Raw genomic sequence first — 13,765 nt, 5'->3', positions numbered from 1 at the left:
ATTCACTCTCTTATTGATGGATGTTGGGTGGTTTGTAGTTTGGGACTCTTTTTTTTTTTCTCTTGAGACAGCCTTGCTCTGTCACCTAAGCTGGTGTGCAGTGGCACTATCTTGGCTCACTGCAACCTCCACCTCCTGGGTTCAAGTGATTCTCCTGCCCCAGCCTCCCGAGTAGCTGCGATTACAGACCTGTGCCACCATGCCCGGCTAATTTTTTTTGTATTTTTAGTAGAGACAAGGTTTCACCATATTGGCCAGGCTGGTCTCAAACTCCTGACTTCATGTGATCCGCCCACCTTGGCTTCCCAAAGTGCTGGGATTACAGGAGTGAGCCACCGCTCTTGGCCAGTTTGGGACTATTATAAGTGAAATTGCTCTGAACATTTTTGTGCCCATGGCCTATGCTTTCATTTCTCTTGAGTAAATACCTAGGACTGGAATTGCTGGTTCATAGTTTAATTTTATAATAAACTGCCAGACAGTTATAATGGTTGCACAGTTGTTCATAGTGTATGAGTATTCTAGTTGTTTCACGTCTTCACCAGCATTTGGTGGTGTCAATATTTTGTTTTTGGCCATTCCTGCATGTCTCAGTGATATTTCATTGTGGCTTTAATTTGCATTTCCATGATGACTAATGATATTGAGCACTTTTATTGGCCATCGCTATCTCTTCCATTGTGAAATGTCTGTTCAAATCTTTCACCCATTTTTAAAAGTCAATTGTTTTTATTACTGAGTTGGGAGAGTTCTTTGTATATTTTTAATTAAAATTTCATTGTAGACATGTGAGTATTTTCCCCCAGACTATGGCTTGCCTCCTCCTTTTCTTAATGATGCCTTTTCAGAAGTTTTAAATTTTGATGAAGTCCAGTTTCTTCTTTTATGCTTAGTGCTTTTAGTGTCTTAAGAAATCTTTACCTATCCCAAAGGTCATGAAGATATTCTGTTTTCTTCTAGACTCCTCTAACTTTTACATTTGTGCCTATGAACCACTGGAATTATTTTTTGTGTGTGGTGTGAGGTAGGGAGTTGAGGCTCATTTTTTTTTTCCCCCTTGTGGTATCTGGTTGCTCAAGAACCATGGGTCAAAATATGTTTTCCCTTTTACATTGCTTTGGCAACTCTGTCAAAAATCAGTTGAACTTATAATGCTTATAATGTGGGACTGTTTCTGGACTCTCTCTTCTGTTCCAGTGATCTTATGGTATCTTAATTATAAGGCTTGAAATCAGATAATGTAAGTCTTCTCAGTTTTTTCTTTTTCAAGGTTGTTCTGGAAATTCTAGGCCTTTTGATAAATTTTAGCTGTTCAATTCCTATTTAAAAGTCTTTTAGGATTTTGATTAAGATTACATTGTATCTGGAAACCAATTAGGGGAAAACTGGCATCTTAAACAACATTGAAGGCAGGGCTTACTGGCTCATAACTGTAATCCCAGCACTTTGGGAGGCCAAGGCAGGAGGATCGCTTGAGACTAGGAGTTTGATCCTGGCCTAGGCAACAAAGTGAGACCCTGTCCCTATAAAAAAAATTAGCCAGGTGTGATGGCGCAAGCCTATAGTCCCAGCTACTTGGGAGGCTGATGCAGGAGAATCACCTGAGCCTGGGATATCAAGGCTGCAGTGAGCCGTGATTGCACCCTGTACTCCATCCTAGGTGACAGAGCAAGACCCTGTCTCAAAAACAAAAACACTGATAATCTTCCAATCCATGAGGATGCTATATCTGTTTACTTAAGTCATTTTAATTTTCTCTCAAGAATGTTCTATATAGTTTTTAGTGTATAGCTATCATACATCTTTTGTTAGGAATAAAGTTAGAATTTTTTGTTTATTCTGTTGTAAAAAGTGTTTATTTAATTTTCCAATTATTAATAGCATGTACATATAAATTGTGTTTATATGCTGAGTTGTTTTTATAATCATGAATGAGTTAACTTTATAAAATGTTTTTTCTTTATTTGCTGAAGTCATTTTTTTTTTTCCTGTAATTTGTTAATGTAGTGAATTACATTGTTTGGATGAATTTCATTCATTATCTTGATATTTGTTTCTATCATCTTGCTACTTATTTTCTGCTTTTCTCTATATGTTCTTTGTTCCCTTTTTAAAAACTCCTTCCCTGATTTCTCACCAGTTAATCAATTTTTTTTTAGTATTCTGTTTTATTTCCTCTTTTGGCCTCTTAGCTACACCTATCTTTGTCCCTGCCTTTCTTTTAGATCAATCAAGTTTTTTTTTTTTTCTTTTTAGAGTTCCACTATCTTTTCTCTTTTGGCTTTTTAGCTATACCTCTTTGTTTTATTTTTTAGTCATTGTTCTTGCCCAACAGAAATATTCCAACCACATATGTAATTTTAAGTTTTCTAGTAGGCACATTATCATAGTAAACAAAAATTAATTTTAATAATGTATTTTAAACCTAGAATATCTAAAATATCTCAACATGTAATAAATATAAAAGAATCATTGGGCCGGGCGTGGCAGCTCACGCCTGTAATCCCAGCCCTTTGGGAGGCCAAGGCAAGTGGATCACAAAGTCAGGAGATCGAGACCATCTTGGCCAATGTGGTGACACATGCCTGTAATCCCAGCTACCCGGGAGGTTGAGGCAAGAGAATCGCTTGAACCAAGGAGTTGGAGGTTGCAGTGAGCCGAAATCACGCCACTGCACTCTAGCCTGGTGACAGAGCGAGACTCCATCTCAAAAAAAAAAAAAAGAATAATTAATAAGTTTGGGCATGGTGGCTCATGCCTGTAATCCCAGCACTTTGGGAGGCTGAGGTGGGCAGATCACTTGAGATTAGGAGTTCAAGACCAGCCTGGCCAACATGGTGAAGCCTGTCTCTACTAAAAATACAAAAATTAGCTGGGCGTGGTGGTGGGCATCTATAATCTCAGCTACTCGGGAGGCTGAGGCAGGAGAATTGCTGGAACAGAAGGTGGAGGTTGCCGTGAGCTGAGGTCACGCTGCTCCACTCCAGCCGGGGGACACAGTGAGAGACTCCATCTCAAAGAAAAAAACAAAGGAAAAAACCAAAAGAATCATTAATGAGATATTTTGCAATCTCTTTTTCGTACTTAGTCTTCCAAATTTGGTATGTAGTTTACCTCCAGTACATTTTGGTTAGTACTAGCCACACTGCAAGTACTAGCTAGCCACATATCTAGTGGCTACCATATTGGACAGTGCAGCCCTAAGGATTACTATATGAATCCTAAACTTATAAGATTGTCTTCATCTCACCTGTCACTTAGGGCCTCATTATAACTCACCTTGGAGTAGTGTAATAGAAAAAGATGATAATAGTATCCTGGAAGCTTTTGAAGGTGTTTAGATAATGATTTGGAAGCAAAAATTAAAGTTGTTGAGGATCTGCTAAATTTATTATTTCTTTATTATAAAAACATTGCCACTTAAAATTGTTTTTTCAGAAATGTTTTTGATCTTTTCTTCTAGACAAACTTGGCCCTACAGTGTTTGCTCCTGTTAAGATGGATCTTGTTGGAAATATTAAGGTGAGCATACTGGTTTGTCTCTGTGGAAACTTTTAAATAAAGGAAAATGTTGTCAACATTTTTGTGCTTGGCAAGAATAAATCAAAAAGTGGAAAATGTATCACTGTTCTTTAAGAGAGCAAGCATCTTTCTTCTCACATTGTGAATGCTCAGTAAGGGAATTACTAAGCCTTTATTATATGCTAGAGTTAAGCTTTATGGGGAGTAGAAGATTCATTTTTAAAATGAAACCAGGACTGCCTTTTCATGTGCACCGTGTGGCTCAGTAGGGTTTCACTCTAATGTCCACACTGATTCTGTGCTTTTTTAAGTTGAAATGATGACAAGTTATATTTTTCTAAAAGCTAGGTTATATAATGAAAATAGCTGTCAGTGGCCTGGGACTCAAAAGGCCCATTTCCAGTGGTAGTTGTGGGACCATCAACAACTCACCAAATTTCTCTGAGTCTCTTTCTTCCAGGTAAAATAAGGGATGGGTCTCCTTTTAAATGTAGATTAAATGTTACCTTCTTGAGGATACAGTACCTAATAAAAATCTGTCTTTTTTGTCATTGGAGACTAGTCTTTGAGGAAGCACTATTAGGAATTCCTGTAGATATACCTTTCTTTATTGTATTTAGGTGGAATAGTTGCAAGTAGTCTTATTAGAACAAATGATTGTTGAGTTTTATACTCAGAGTGAAAAGTATCTGCCAAAGACAGCCATGAGAGAGGTTCTGAGGCAGAAAAAAGAACTTAAAGAACAAAACTTTAAACCCTGAGACTATTTAATTCCAGTTTAAGCTACATAGAATTCTCCAAAAAAAATATTATCATGAAAACATAAGGAAGAAGGTAATAGAAGCTTAATTTGTTTTCTTAGAGGCCTGCTTGCCAAACTTACAAGTCTCAATACTATACTGAGTTGCTTGATAACTTCGGCATTTTAAACTTAGGTTGTTTCCCTGCTTTCCCTGCAGAAAGTAAATCAGAAATACATAACCAACAAAGAAGAGTTTACCACTCTGCAGAAGATAGTGCTGCACGAAGTAGAGGCGGATGTAGCCCAGGTTAGGAACTCAGCGACTGAAGCCCTTTTGTGGCTGAAGAGGTGAGGCAGTTGGGGTGGGACAGCAGTTAAAATCTAGCTAAAAAAAAATTACCAGCAAAAAAAATTGTTGCACAAAGGAGACTGCTTCTGAGTGAAGGATCTAGTTGAATTGTGTAGCCTTTTCTAGAAGGCCTAATGAATAATACCACTTTTTTTTGCCTCCCTTTTGATGGTGATAAATATTGTTAATAAGTATATAAGATAGGAATCTTAAAGGCATTAAAGTCAACTGGCTTCTCTTTAAATCAATAGCTCTCCAACTTCAGTGGCATCAGAATCATCTGGAGGACTTGTTAAAAACACTAGACTCAGAACCAGTTTCTGGTTGAGTAACTCAGATGGGGCCCCAGAATTTGCATTTCTAGCAAATTCCCAGGTAATGCTAAAGCCACTAGTCCTGGGACACATTTTGAAAACCACTTCTTTAGGTATATCAGATGAGATGAAGGATGGGCTCCAGAGCAAGCTAAAGGGAAGTGAAGGGAAGAGGTTCAGGAAGGAATGCCATATGATTTGACCTATTCACTGCTGTGCCTGAGATGTTACTGAAATGGAAGCTAATGTCTGCCGTTTCTTTGTACTCATTCAACATAAGGGAACTTTGAAAGTAATATTTCTTCCTTTATTTTGTTTTAGAGGTCTCAAATTTTTGAAGGGATTTTTGACAGAAGTGAAAAATGGGGAAAAGGATATCCAGACAGCCCTGAGTAAGTGTTCTTTATGTTTTGTCAGATGAATCAATAGAATGTGGAATGGAGACCCCTAGAGGAGGATACAGGGTATAGGGGATATTTCTGCTTTTCAGGATTTCATTTTGTTTCTTTTCTTATTTCGTTATTATTCATTGCTTCCTATATGCTTTGTTTTAAAAGTACCTATGAGACAATGACCTGGTAATCTAGATGTAACTTACTAAAAATCAGTATATTTTAAAGAAGTGCTGAATGGAAAGCCATCTCTTAAATATAATAGGAAGACCTAATATTATCAAGAAGTTAGTTTTCCTAAATCTTCAGATATATTATAGTCCTTGAAAATCATACATATCCAAAGAAAAGCTTGAAGTCCATAATAGCGGATTGGCGTGGGGGAATCCCAGGGATATGTCCTGGAGTAGGATTAAAGGTTTTCATCATCCTGTACTCCTCAAATATATAATGCTCTGTGCATCCCAGTTTCTAGTCGTGGAGCCAAAATGGGATGAAGGGCTTGGTCAAAGGAGATCATCTTGTATCTCCAGCACCTTAAGGTAGTGACTGCAACATTGTAGGTGCTTAATAAACATTGGACAGGTAGGTAGATGGATGGATGTGTGGATAGAGCCATTTATCAGACCAGTTTTGGAAAATGTTGAGATTTGGAAGCATCCTTACAGTGCTTCCAATGGAGTGGCTGAACTCTCACCGTTGATCTGTAGGAAATTCTTCTAGCATGGGCCGTGAGGCATGTGTGGAGAAAAAAATGAACTGTGACAGAAACTAATTAGATGCTTCTGGTTTGAGAGGGAGCTAGTGTTCTCTGTGGCTTTTTTTCAGTGTCATAGTTGGGTTCTACTTCCTTCTGTTAGTTCTCTCTCTGGGCCATGAGTCCTCAAGAATTGTGCCCTCACATGATTTCCCGAGTCTGCCCCATCTAGCAACTGCTGATCTGCCATAAAAATGAGAGCTGACATTTTGATAGCACTTTGTGAAGAATTTAGACTTCATAAACTTAATCCTCATTTCTATCCATTTTTACAGGTTAGGGAACTGTAAGATTAAAATATTGCTTAAGACCAACATAGGGAGGCCGGGCGCGGTGGCTCAAGCCTGTAATCCCAGCACTTTGGGAGGCCAAGACGGGCGGATCACGAGGTCAGGAGATCAAGACCATCCTGGCTGACACGGTGAAACCCCGTCTCTACTAAAAAATACAAAAAAACTAGCCGGGCGAGGTGGTGGGCGCCTGTAGTCCCAGCTACTCGGGAGGCTGAGGCAGGAGAATGGCATGAACCCGGGAGGCGGAGCTTGCAGTGAGCCAAGATCACGCCACTGCACTCCAGCCTGGGCGGCAGAGCGAGACTCTGTCTCAAAAAAAAAAAAAAAAAGACCAACATAGGGTCTGAAGCAAAGTGGCTTTGACGCCCCTGCTTTGAAGGTCCACATTTCTCCTACAGAGGGTCTTCTCCACCTTCCCTGGGCCACCTGCATTTTTACATTCCCCATACATCCCTGAATTTCAGAATGGTCTCAGTTATATTCTCCCCTCTGTGTCCTGATTTCAAGTACTAAAAGTGTATTCAGCATGTCTACTCATGCCCCCTAGCCCGTGTCTGTCAAGCTTTATGGCTTGTGGAGTGATTAGGATCAGGAGCTCTGGAGTGGCTCTCTGGATTCTGCCACTCATTAGTGCTCTGCCTTTAGGCGAGTTATTTAACGTCTCTGATCCTCACTTTCCTCATCTATAAAATGGGAATGGTGATATTATTTCCCTAATAAGTTGGTTGTAAATATTAAGTAGGTGTATGTGCATGTGAAAAAATTACAGAAGTATTTGGTACACAAAACAGTATGGCCGGGCGCGGTGGCTTATGCCTGTAATCCTACTACTTTGGAAGCCTGAGGCAGGAGGATCACTTGAGTTCAGGAGTTTGAGACCAGCCTGGGCAACATGGCAAAACTCCACCTCTCCAAAAATAATACAGAAATTAACTGAGTATGGTGTTGCATGCCTGTAGTCCCAGCTACTTAGGGGACTGAGGTGGGAACATTGCTTGAGCCCAGGAGGTCAAGGCTGCAGTGAGTTGTGGTCGTGCCACTGTACTCCAGTCTGGGTGATCAAGTGAGACCAGACTCTGTCTAAAAAAAAACAAACACTGCTCAGTTGTCAAGATTAGCATCTATTGTTGTGATAATGATGTTTTGTCATCATTATCATAATCATGATACATGAAGTTAATAACCTGCCAGAAAATAAGACTTACTTGTCCCAAATCAGTAATGGAAAGTTTACAAAGCTTAGGTGCCAAGCCAGAAACTTCTCTTCAAACTGACTTATTAGTATGGAATTTTCATGCCAGTAGAAAGACTTCTCCACCTGTTGGAAATGCAGAAGATACAGGGTTCAGCACTGTGTGCCCAGTGGACTCCGCATGTCTTATGCTGCTATTACTTTGTTAGGGCTGTGTATGGAAGGGGAGTAGGACAATGTTGATCCCATTTAGCCCACTGCAGGAGCTGGGGTGGAACAGAACCCATCTGCTTATGGGCTTTGACCGCCTGCTAGAGATAGAAAGGAAACTGAGGATATACCATTTCTGTCCAGTCCCAACCCTGATTCTGCCCACTTTTCTCTCTCCTTTTCTCCTCAAGTTTTCTCATCAAACCTTGTACTTGATTTGGAGACTGGGCCCAGGGGATGTGTTGACTTTGTGAAGAAAGAGGAGACTTTGAAGGGCAAATGCTGCTTTGTGACTGCAATAATCACAGCCAGTCTCAGCTTTTTCTTCCCTCTCTTCTCCTTCGGCACAATTTTTGATGGAAAAGAGAAGGGAGGCTGTAAATTTGACATTTTCATCCTGATGTTCAGGCTTATTTCAAAGAAGTTGTTTATGATTTAAATCCTATCTTTGATTGTGGAAATCCCTAGATTCTTGCTGCTGCTCAGAGTGAGGAGATAAAGTTCCACTATTAAACCCACCCTTCCTCCAAAGTTCCCCTATTAAACCCACCCTCCCTCCCCCACAGACACAGACACAACAAGCTCTGTGTAAACGGTTTTTTGAGAAATGTTTACACAATAGTCATTCAGAACCTGTAGGTTCCTTGATGCATATTTCTTCTGGGATAATGGTTCCTTTTTCTCATTTTGAAGTCCCAGCCTTTATAATAAGTAGAACTGATACCTTGTTTGAAATGAGGGAGGGTGAATAAGTAGGTAAAAGAGTGTGCAATTTATATGCCATTTATAGGCAAATTTGTTGACTTTTTTAAATTCTAAAGTTGAATTTAAAAACAGCTATCACTTATAATAGAGCACCCAGTGTAACTACTACACTAAGTTCTTGATAAATATTTTATTTAATCTTCCAAATACTCTCCAGTGAATAAACTGAGGTTTAAAGAGGATAAATACTTTCCCTAGGGTCTCAAAATCTCCATCAGTGGTTCTCAAGCTGGTCCGAGGTCAGCAGCATCTTTATCACCTGAAAACTCATTAGAAATGCAGACTATCCAGTTCCACCCCAGACCTGCTGAATCAGACACTCTGATGCTGGGGCCTGGCAGTCCATGGTTTAACAAGTCATTCGGGTGATTCTAATCAATGCTAAAGTTTGAGACCTAGTCATCTAGACTTGGGCCTTTGAGGTTCACCTGTCACTTGTCTACATCTTGATCATTTTGAGATTTTGACAGCATCTAAGAGATTTTTAATAAGCGGAAGTAAAACCGCTGAAATTAGTTATAGCATCAGTTGATTTTGCCTCCTTTTCATCATAATTAGACAGCTTTCCAATAAAAATACTGCTTAAGAAAGGTTTGAGGTGAATGTTCATGAAACTTGTGTGGTCTTAGTGGCCTTGGAAATAGGACATTTATATTTAAAAGTCCTAAATAACATATAGTAGAAGTCATGACTCAGTTACCTTTCTGGAAAATGCATCTCTAGTTATTGCATTGCTGCAACTCTGTGATCTGGAATACTTCCAGCATCTGGAAGAGGCCTTAGACTTTCCACTGCCCCTTTTTGCAGTTGAGCCATTACTTGGCTTCCCCATAATGATGATCAGAGTGGAACATTTTGGGTGGTTTCATGCTAAGAGCTGCTCTGTTCCCTTAGTGTCCTCTAAGATTCTATAGAGGTCATTTTCAGGAGGGAGTTGAGTTCACAAGGCAGATATGTTTAATGATCTGCCTTAGAGCTGAGTCCCCCTCTCCATTGCATATTCCACATCAAAAAGAGGTTTTGGAAAGCATCCTTGCAAGTGGAAGGAAGGAAAATTGCTCTGGCATTTCATGCACCATTGTGTTAAATGTTATATGCTCTGTGCTCAGTGGGATAACATATTGCCACATACCTCACTTCAGAATGATCCCATAAATGTCAGTAAAAATTAACACAACCAAGATCCTTTTCTGGCATAGAATAGAAAAGATTTTAAAAGGATGCTCAATCACGTATTTAATATGAAAGGCTTTCATGGACAAGGAGAGATAAGTGAGAGAGATAAAGTCAGAACTCATAATCAGATATTTGACATCAAATCATAACTTGGCCATTCTGAAAATACTATGGAACGTGAATTGTTATACTCTTTCCAGAGCCATTTGCAGCATATGCCTCCGCTGACAGGACTGGCTGGCAGCACAAGCGTTAGTCTTAACAGTGCCTGAAGTTAACAAAGGGCATCTCTGGGTACTTGCTTTATCTCTTTGCACTTGTTATTGTCCATACAACTCAGTTTACCTTAAGCTTAGTCACTATGAAGAATTCAGAGGTTACTTTCCTAGTAGCTCTGTTTTTAAAAATACATGCCCAAGTGCTGTAATCCCAGCGCTTTGAGAGGCCAAGGGAGGCAGATCACTTGAGCTCACGAGTTTGAGACCAGCCTGGGGAACATGGCAAAGCCCCATCTCCTCAAAACATACAAAAATTAGCCATGTGTGGTGGCACAAGCCTGTAGTTCTAGCTACTTGGGGGCCTGAGGTGGGAGGATCACTTGTGCCAGGGACGTTGAAGCTGCGGTGAGCCATGTTTGCACCATTGCACTCCAGCCTGGGTGACAAACCAAGATTCTGTCTCAGGAAAGAAAATTATAAATAATTCAGCCATTTAACAAATATCTACCACTTGACCTAATAGAAAAAATAGTTCAATACAGTTAAGTACCTACATGTCACCCCTTAATCCTGTGACTCCCATCGTTTTCCAGAGATCATCATCCTGAATTTGCTGTTGTTCATTATGTAATACATGGTTTTATACTTTTACTGTATATTTATGTGTCCATAAGCAGCGTCTAGTATTGTACTACATGTTTTAAACTTGTGTATGTGGTATCATATTGTATACATTCTTCCTTCTTCACTCAGTGTTTTCAGATTTTAGCCACTGTCGACGCTTGTAGTCCTGGCTCATTCCTTTTCCTTGCTGTTTAGCAGTTCATTGTATGAATAGACCACGGTTTAGAAAAACTAATATACTGTTAATGGACACAGTTGATTACAGATTTTCACTGTTAAAAGCAATTATACAATGTACATGTTCCTTTCACACGTGTTCTCTATCACATGGAAAATTATGTCCAGAGAGCACACCAGAAAAAGGAGGAGGCTTCTCATAGCTAAGAGGGACTGGCCCCAGGGGCTTTGGCTGTCTACAGACTGGTAATTCATGGGGCCTTACTACTTGAGAAGCTGTGCTGCCAGAACAGTGGTTCTCAAACTCTAGCCTGTATTAACCTCACCTGGAAGGCTCCTTGAAACACAGATTGCTCTGTGGGTCTGACGTGAGGCTGAGACTTTGCATTTCTAACAAGTTCCCAGGTGATGCCGAGGCTGCTGGTTTGGAGACTGCACTGGAAACTGCTGCTGTAGTACATAATACAATTGGAATGGCTGAACCACATGACTGGATATTGCCAAATTGCTCTCCAAAGTCTATAATTACCAGCAGAGTAGTGAGAGTTCCCAATACTCCACATTCTTTTTAGCACTTGTCATTGTCAGCCTTTTAAATTTGTGCCTGATGGCTGTAAAATGATAGAATATTGCCAAAGTTTTTGTTCTTAGATAACAAGTAAGGTTGAGCAGCTTTTCCTGTCTTCATTGGCAATTTGATTTCCTTCTGGTGAGTTGCCTGTTCATGTACTTTGACCACCTTTCTCTTAGGTTTCCTTTATCGACTCCTGGGAGTTCTTTTTATTTCCTGGATATTAATCTTTTTCAGTTATGGGCTAAAATGTCTAATCTTCTTCAGTTATGGGTTAAAATGTCTTCTTTCAGTCTGTGGCTTACCTTTGCTCTTTATTTATGGTGTCTTTTGGTATACAGAAGTTTCAGTTTTTATGTAATCAAACATGTCATTCTTTCTTTATGGCTTGCATTTTTTATATCTTGTTTAAGAAATCCCTTTTTCCCTTGAGGTCACAAAGATGTTCTCTGACATTTTCTTCTCAAAGTTTTGTAGGTTTGCTTTCATATTTATGTCTTTAATCTTCTTGGAATTTATTTTTGTGAATGGTGTAAGGTGGGGATATAATTTTATTATTTCCAATCAGAAAGCCAGTTGTCTTAGCAGCATTCATTGGATCACCTGTTCTTTTCCCCACTTGTGTGTAATACCAACTTTGAGAGAGAAAGAGAGAAAGAAAGAGAGAGAGATCTGTTCTAGACTCCATATTCTGGTCCATTGTTCTTTCGCCCACCTATGCTTTAAAAAGACATGAGTTATCGGATGAAGATTCTTACTTTTCTGAGTTACTGGACCGTTCTCTCTAGAAGTCATAGGACCTTAGGGCAAGCATACTTCCCCAGTGCCTATCTGTTTCCCACCAGCCTCCTGCCAAACTTGACTACCTGCTTTCAAATCTCCTAGTTCCTAATTCTTGCCTTAGAAATGTCTAGTCAAGCACATTTGCAGAGCTATGATTGTCATTTCCTCAGCCTGGTGAGTAATTCCGTCCTTTTTGGCTTTGGTTATCTACTTTCCAGGCTTTCTCTTAAGACTTAGATTGACATTTCTCTTGTCTTCTCTACAAGCCAAATAACTTTACCAATTATAGGTTTACAGTAGAAAAACACTTTCCTATACAAAGTTCCTGGACAGAATGGTTGTCCACCAACAGTAATGGAAGGGTTGTTCTCTTAGTTACTATAAAAGCTTTAGGCATAATCTCTAAATACCTGATAGCAAGTTTCTGAGTTACTAATAGTAAATGAATGAGAACTGTGCTGTTTCCATAACCAGAATAAGGTGCTAATTCTTTCAGAAAAACGATTGGAAAAGGCCTATTTTTCATTTTTATTACATTGTTTACAGAGTAAATACTAGTTTTTTGACAGAATGTTGTGATGCAACAAGAGTGTCCCCAGGTCTCATTGCTTTTAACTTTGTGACCTTGGGCAAGTCACTACCTTTCTGGGTCTTCCATGTCTTCATTTCTAAAAGGAAAAGAATTAGGCAAGGTGATTGTCAAGGCTTCCTACTCAGAAATTTTGACCCAGTCTTTGGGGAACTGACACATCTCAAAGAACTGGGAGAAAGGTATCATTTGTGTCTTTCAGAGGCCAAAAATACTCCCAGATTATAGAACATGCATGATGATAATGAATGGGTATTACAGTGAAGATTAATGTATTTCATTATCTAGTCTTCTCTAGGTAACCAAAATAGGTCAGGCTTAGACTTCATCTTATTTTAATGCAGCCAGTCTCACATGGCAGGGATATTTGCAGCCTAGAAGTCAGCTAAGGACTTTGGGAAGTCTTTTTTTTTTTTTTAAATGACTTTTATTTCATTTGTTGGTTTTAAATTGCAGCAGTGATCTCAGTCAAGACCCAGCCCAAATTCTTTTGACACACCTTCTCCCATTAGATCATCTGGCCCACATTTTGCCAGGTGGAACTCTCCTCTGGCAAGGTATAAGCATAACAAGGAACAGCTGCTTTGTCTACTAGGGCCAATGGGAAGACAGATGTGCTGCTGTACAAACACTCTCCCATCCTTAAGCCAGGCTCCCCATGCTGTTTGGACTCACAGCACCTTTGTCTTCCTTGTCTTTTTGTTGTCTTTTAGAAGAGGGCATGGGAAAGAGTTGCTAGGCTTTTTTGAATAGTTAACTTGAATGGCAATGTATAGGAAAAGTATAAGGTCTCTGAGGTTGGCATAACACCGAATCCAGAGTTTTTTTTTTTGAGACAGAGTCTCTCTCTCTCTGTCGCCCTGGCTGCTGGACTGCAGTGGCACGACCTCGGCTCACTGCAACCTCCGCCTCCCAGGTTCAAGCAGTTCTCTGCCTCAGTCTCCCGAGTAGCTGGGATTACAGTTACCCACCACCACACCTGGCTAATTTTTGTATTTTTAGTAGAGACGGGGCTTCACCATCTTGTCCAGGCTGGTCTTGAACTCCTGACCTTGTGATCCACCTGCCTCAGCCTCCCAAAGTGCTGGGAT

At 39.9% G+C, this 13,765-nt stretch overlaps 1 protein-coding gene across 5 annotated transcripts in view; it reads left to right on the top strand.

Moving 5' to 3' along the window:
- Positions 1-13,765, top strand: part of PLEKHA8 (pleckstrin homology domain containing A8) — an 87,956-nt gene that overhangs the window by 36,586 nt on the left and 37,605 nt on the right. For all 5 annotated transcript variants that reach the window (XM_025379856.1, XM_025379855.1, XM_025379853.1 and 2 more), the window contains 3 exons: positions 3,464-3,522; positions 4,482-4,612; positions 5,249-5,319. In XM_025379856.1, coding sequence (XP_025235641.1) covers positions 3,464-3,522; positions 4,482-4,612; positions 5,249-5,319 — 261 coding nt within the window. The remainder of the gene's footprint in view (positions 1-3,463; positions 3,523-4,481; positions 4,613-5,248; positions 5,320-13,765) is intronic.

Source organism: Theropithecus gelada, chromosome 3, assembly GCF_003255815.1.
Source record: "Theropithecus gelada isolate Dixy chromosome 3, Tgel_1.0, whole genome shotgun sequence".
Taxonomy (NCBI): domain Eukaryota; kingdom Metazoa; phylum Chordata; class Mammalia; order Primates; family Cercopithecidae; genus Theropithecus; species Theropithecus gelada.
Note: the sequence above shows the minus strand (reverse complement) of the source record. Positions and strands in the feature narration are given on the sequence as shown.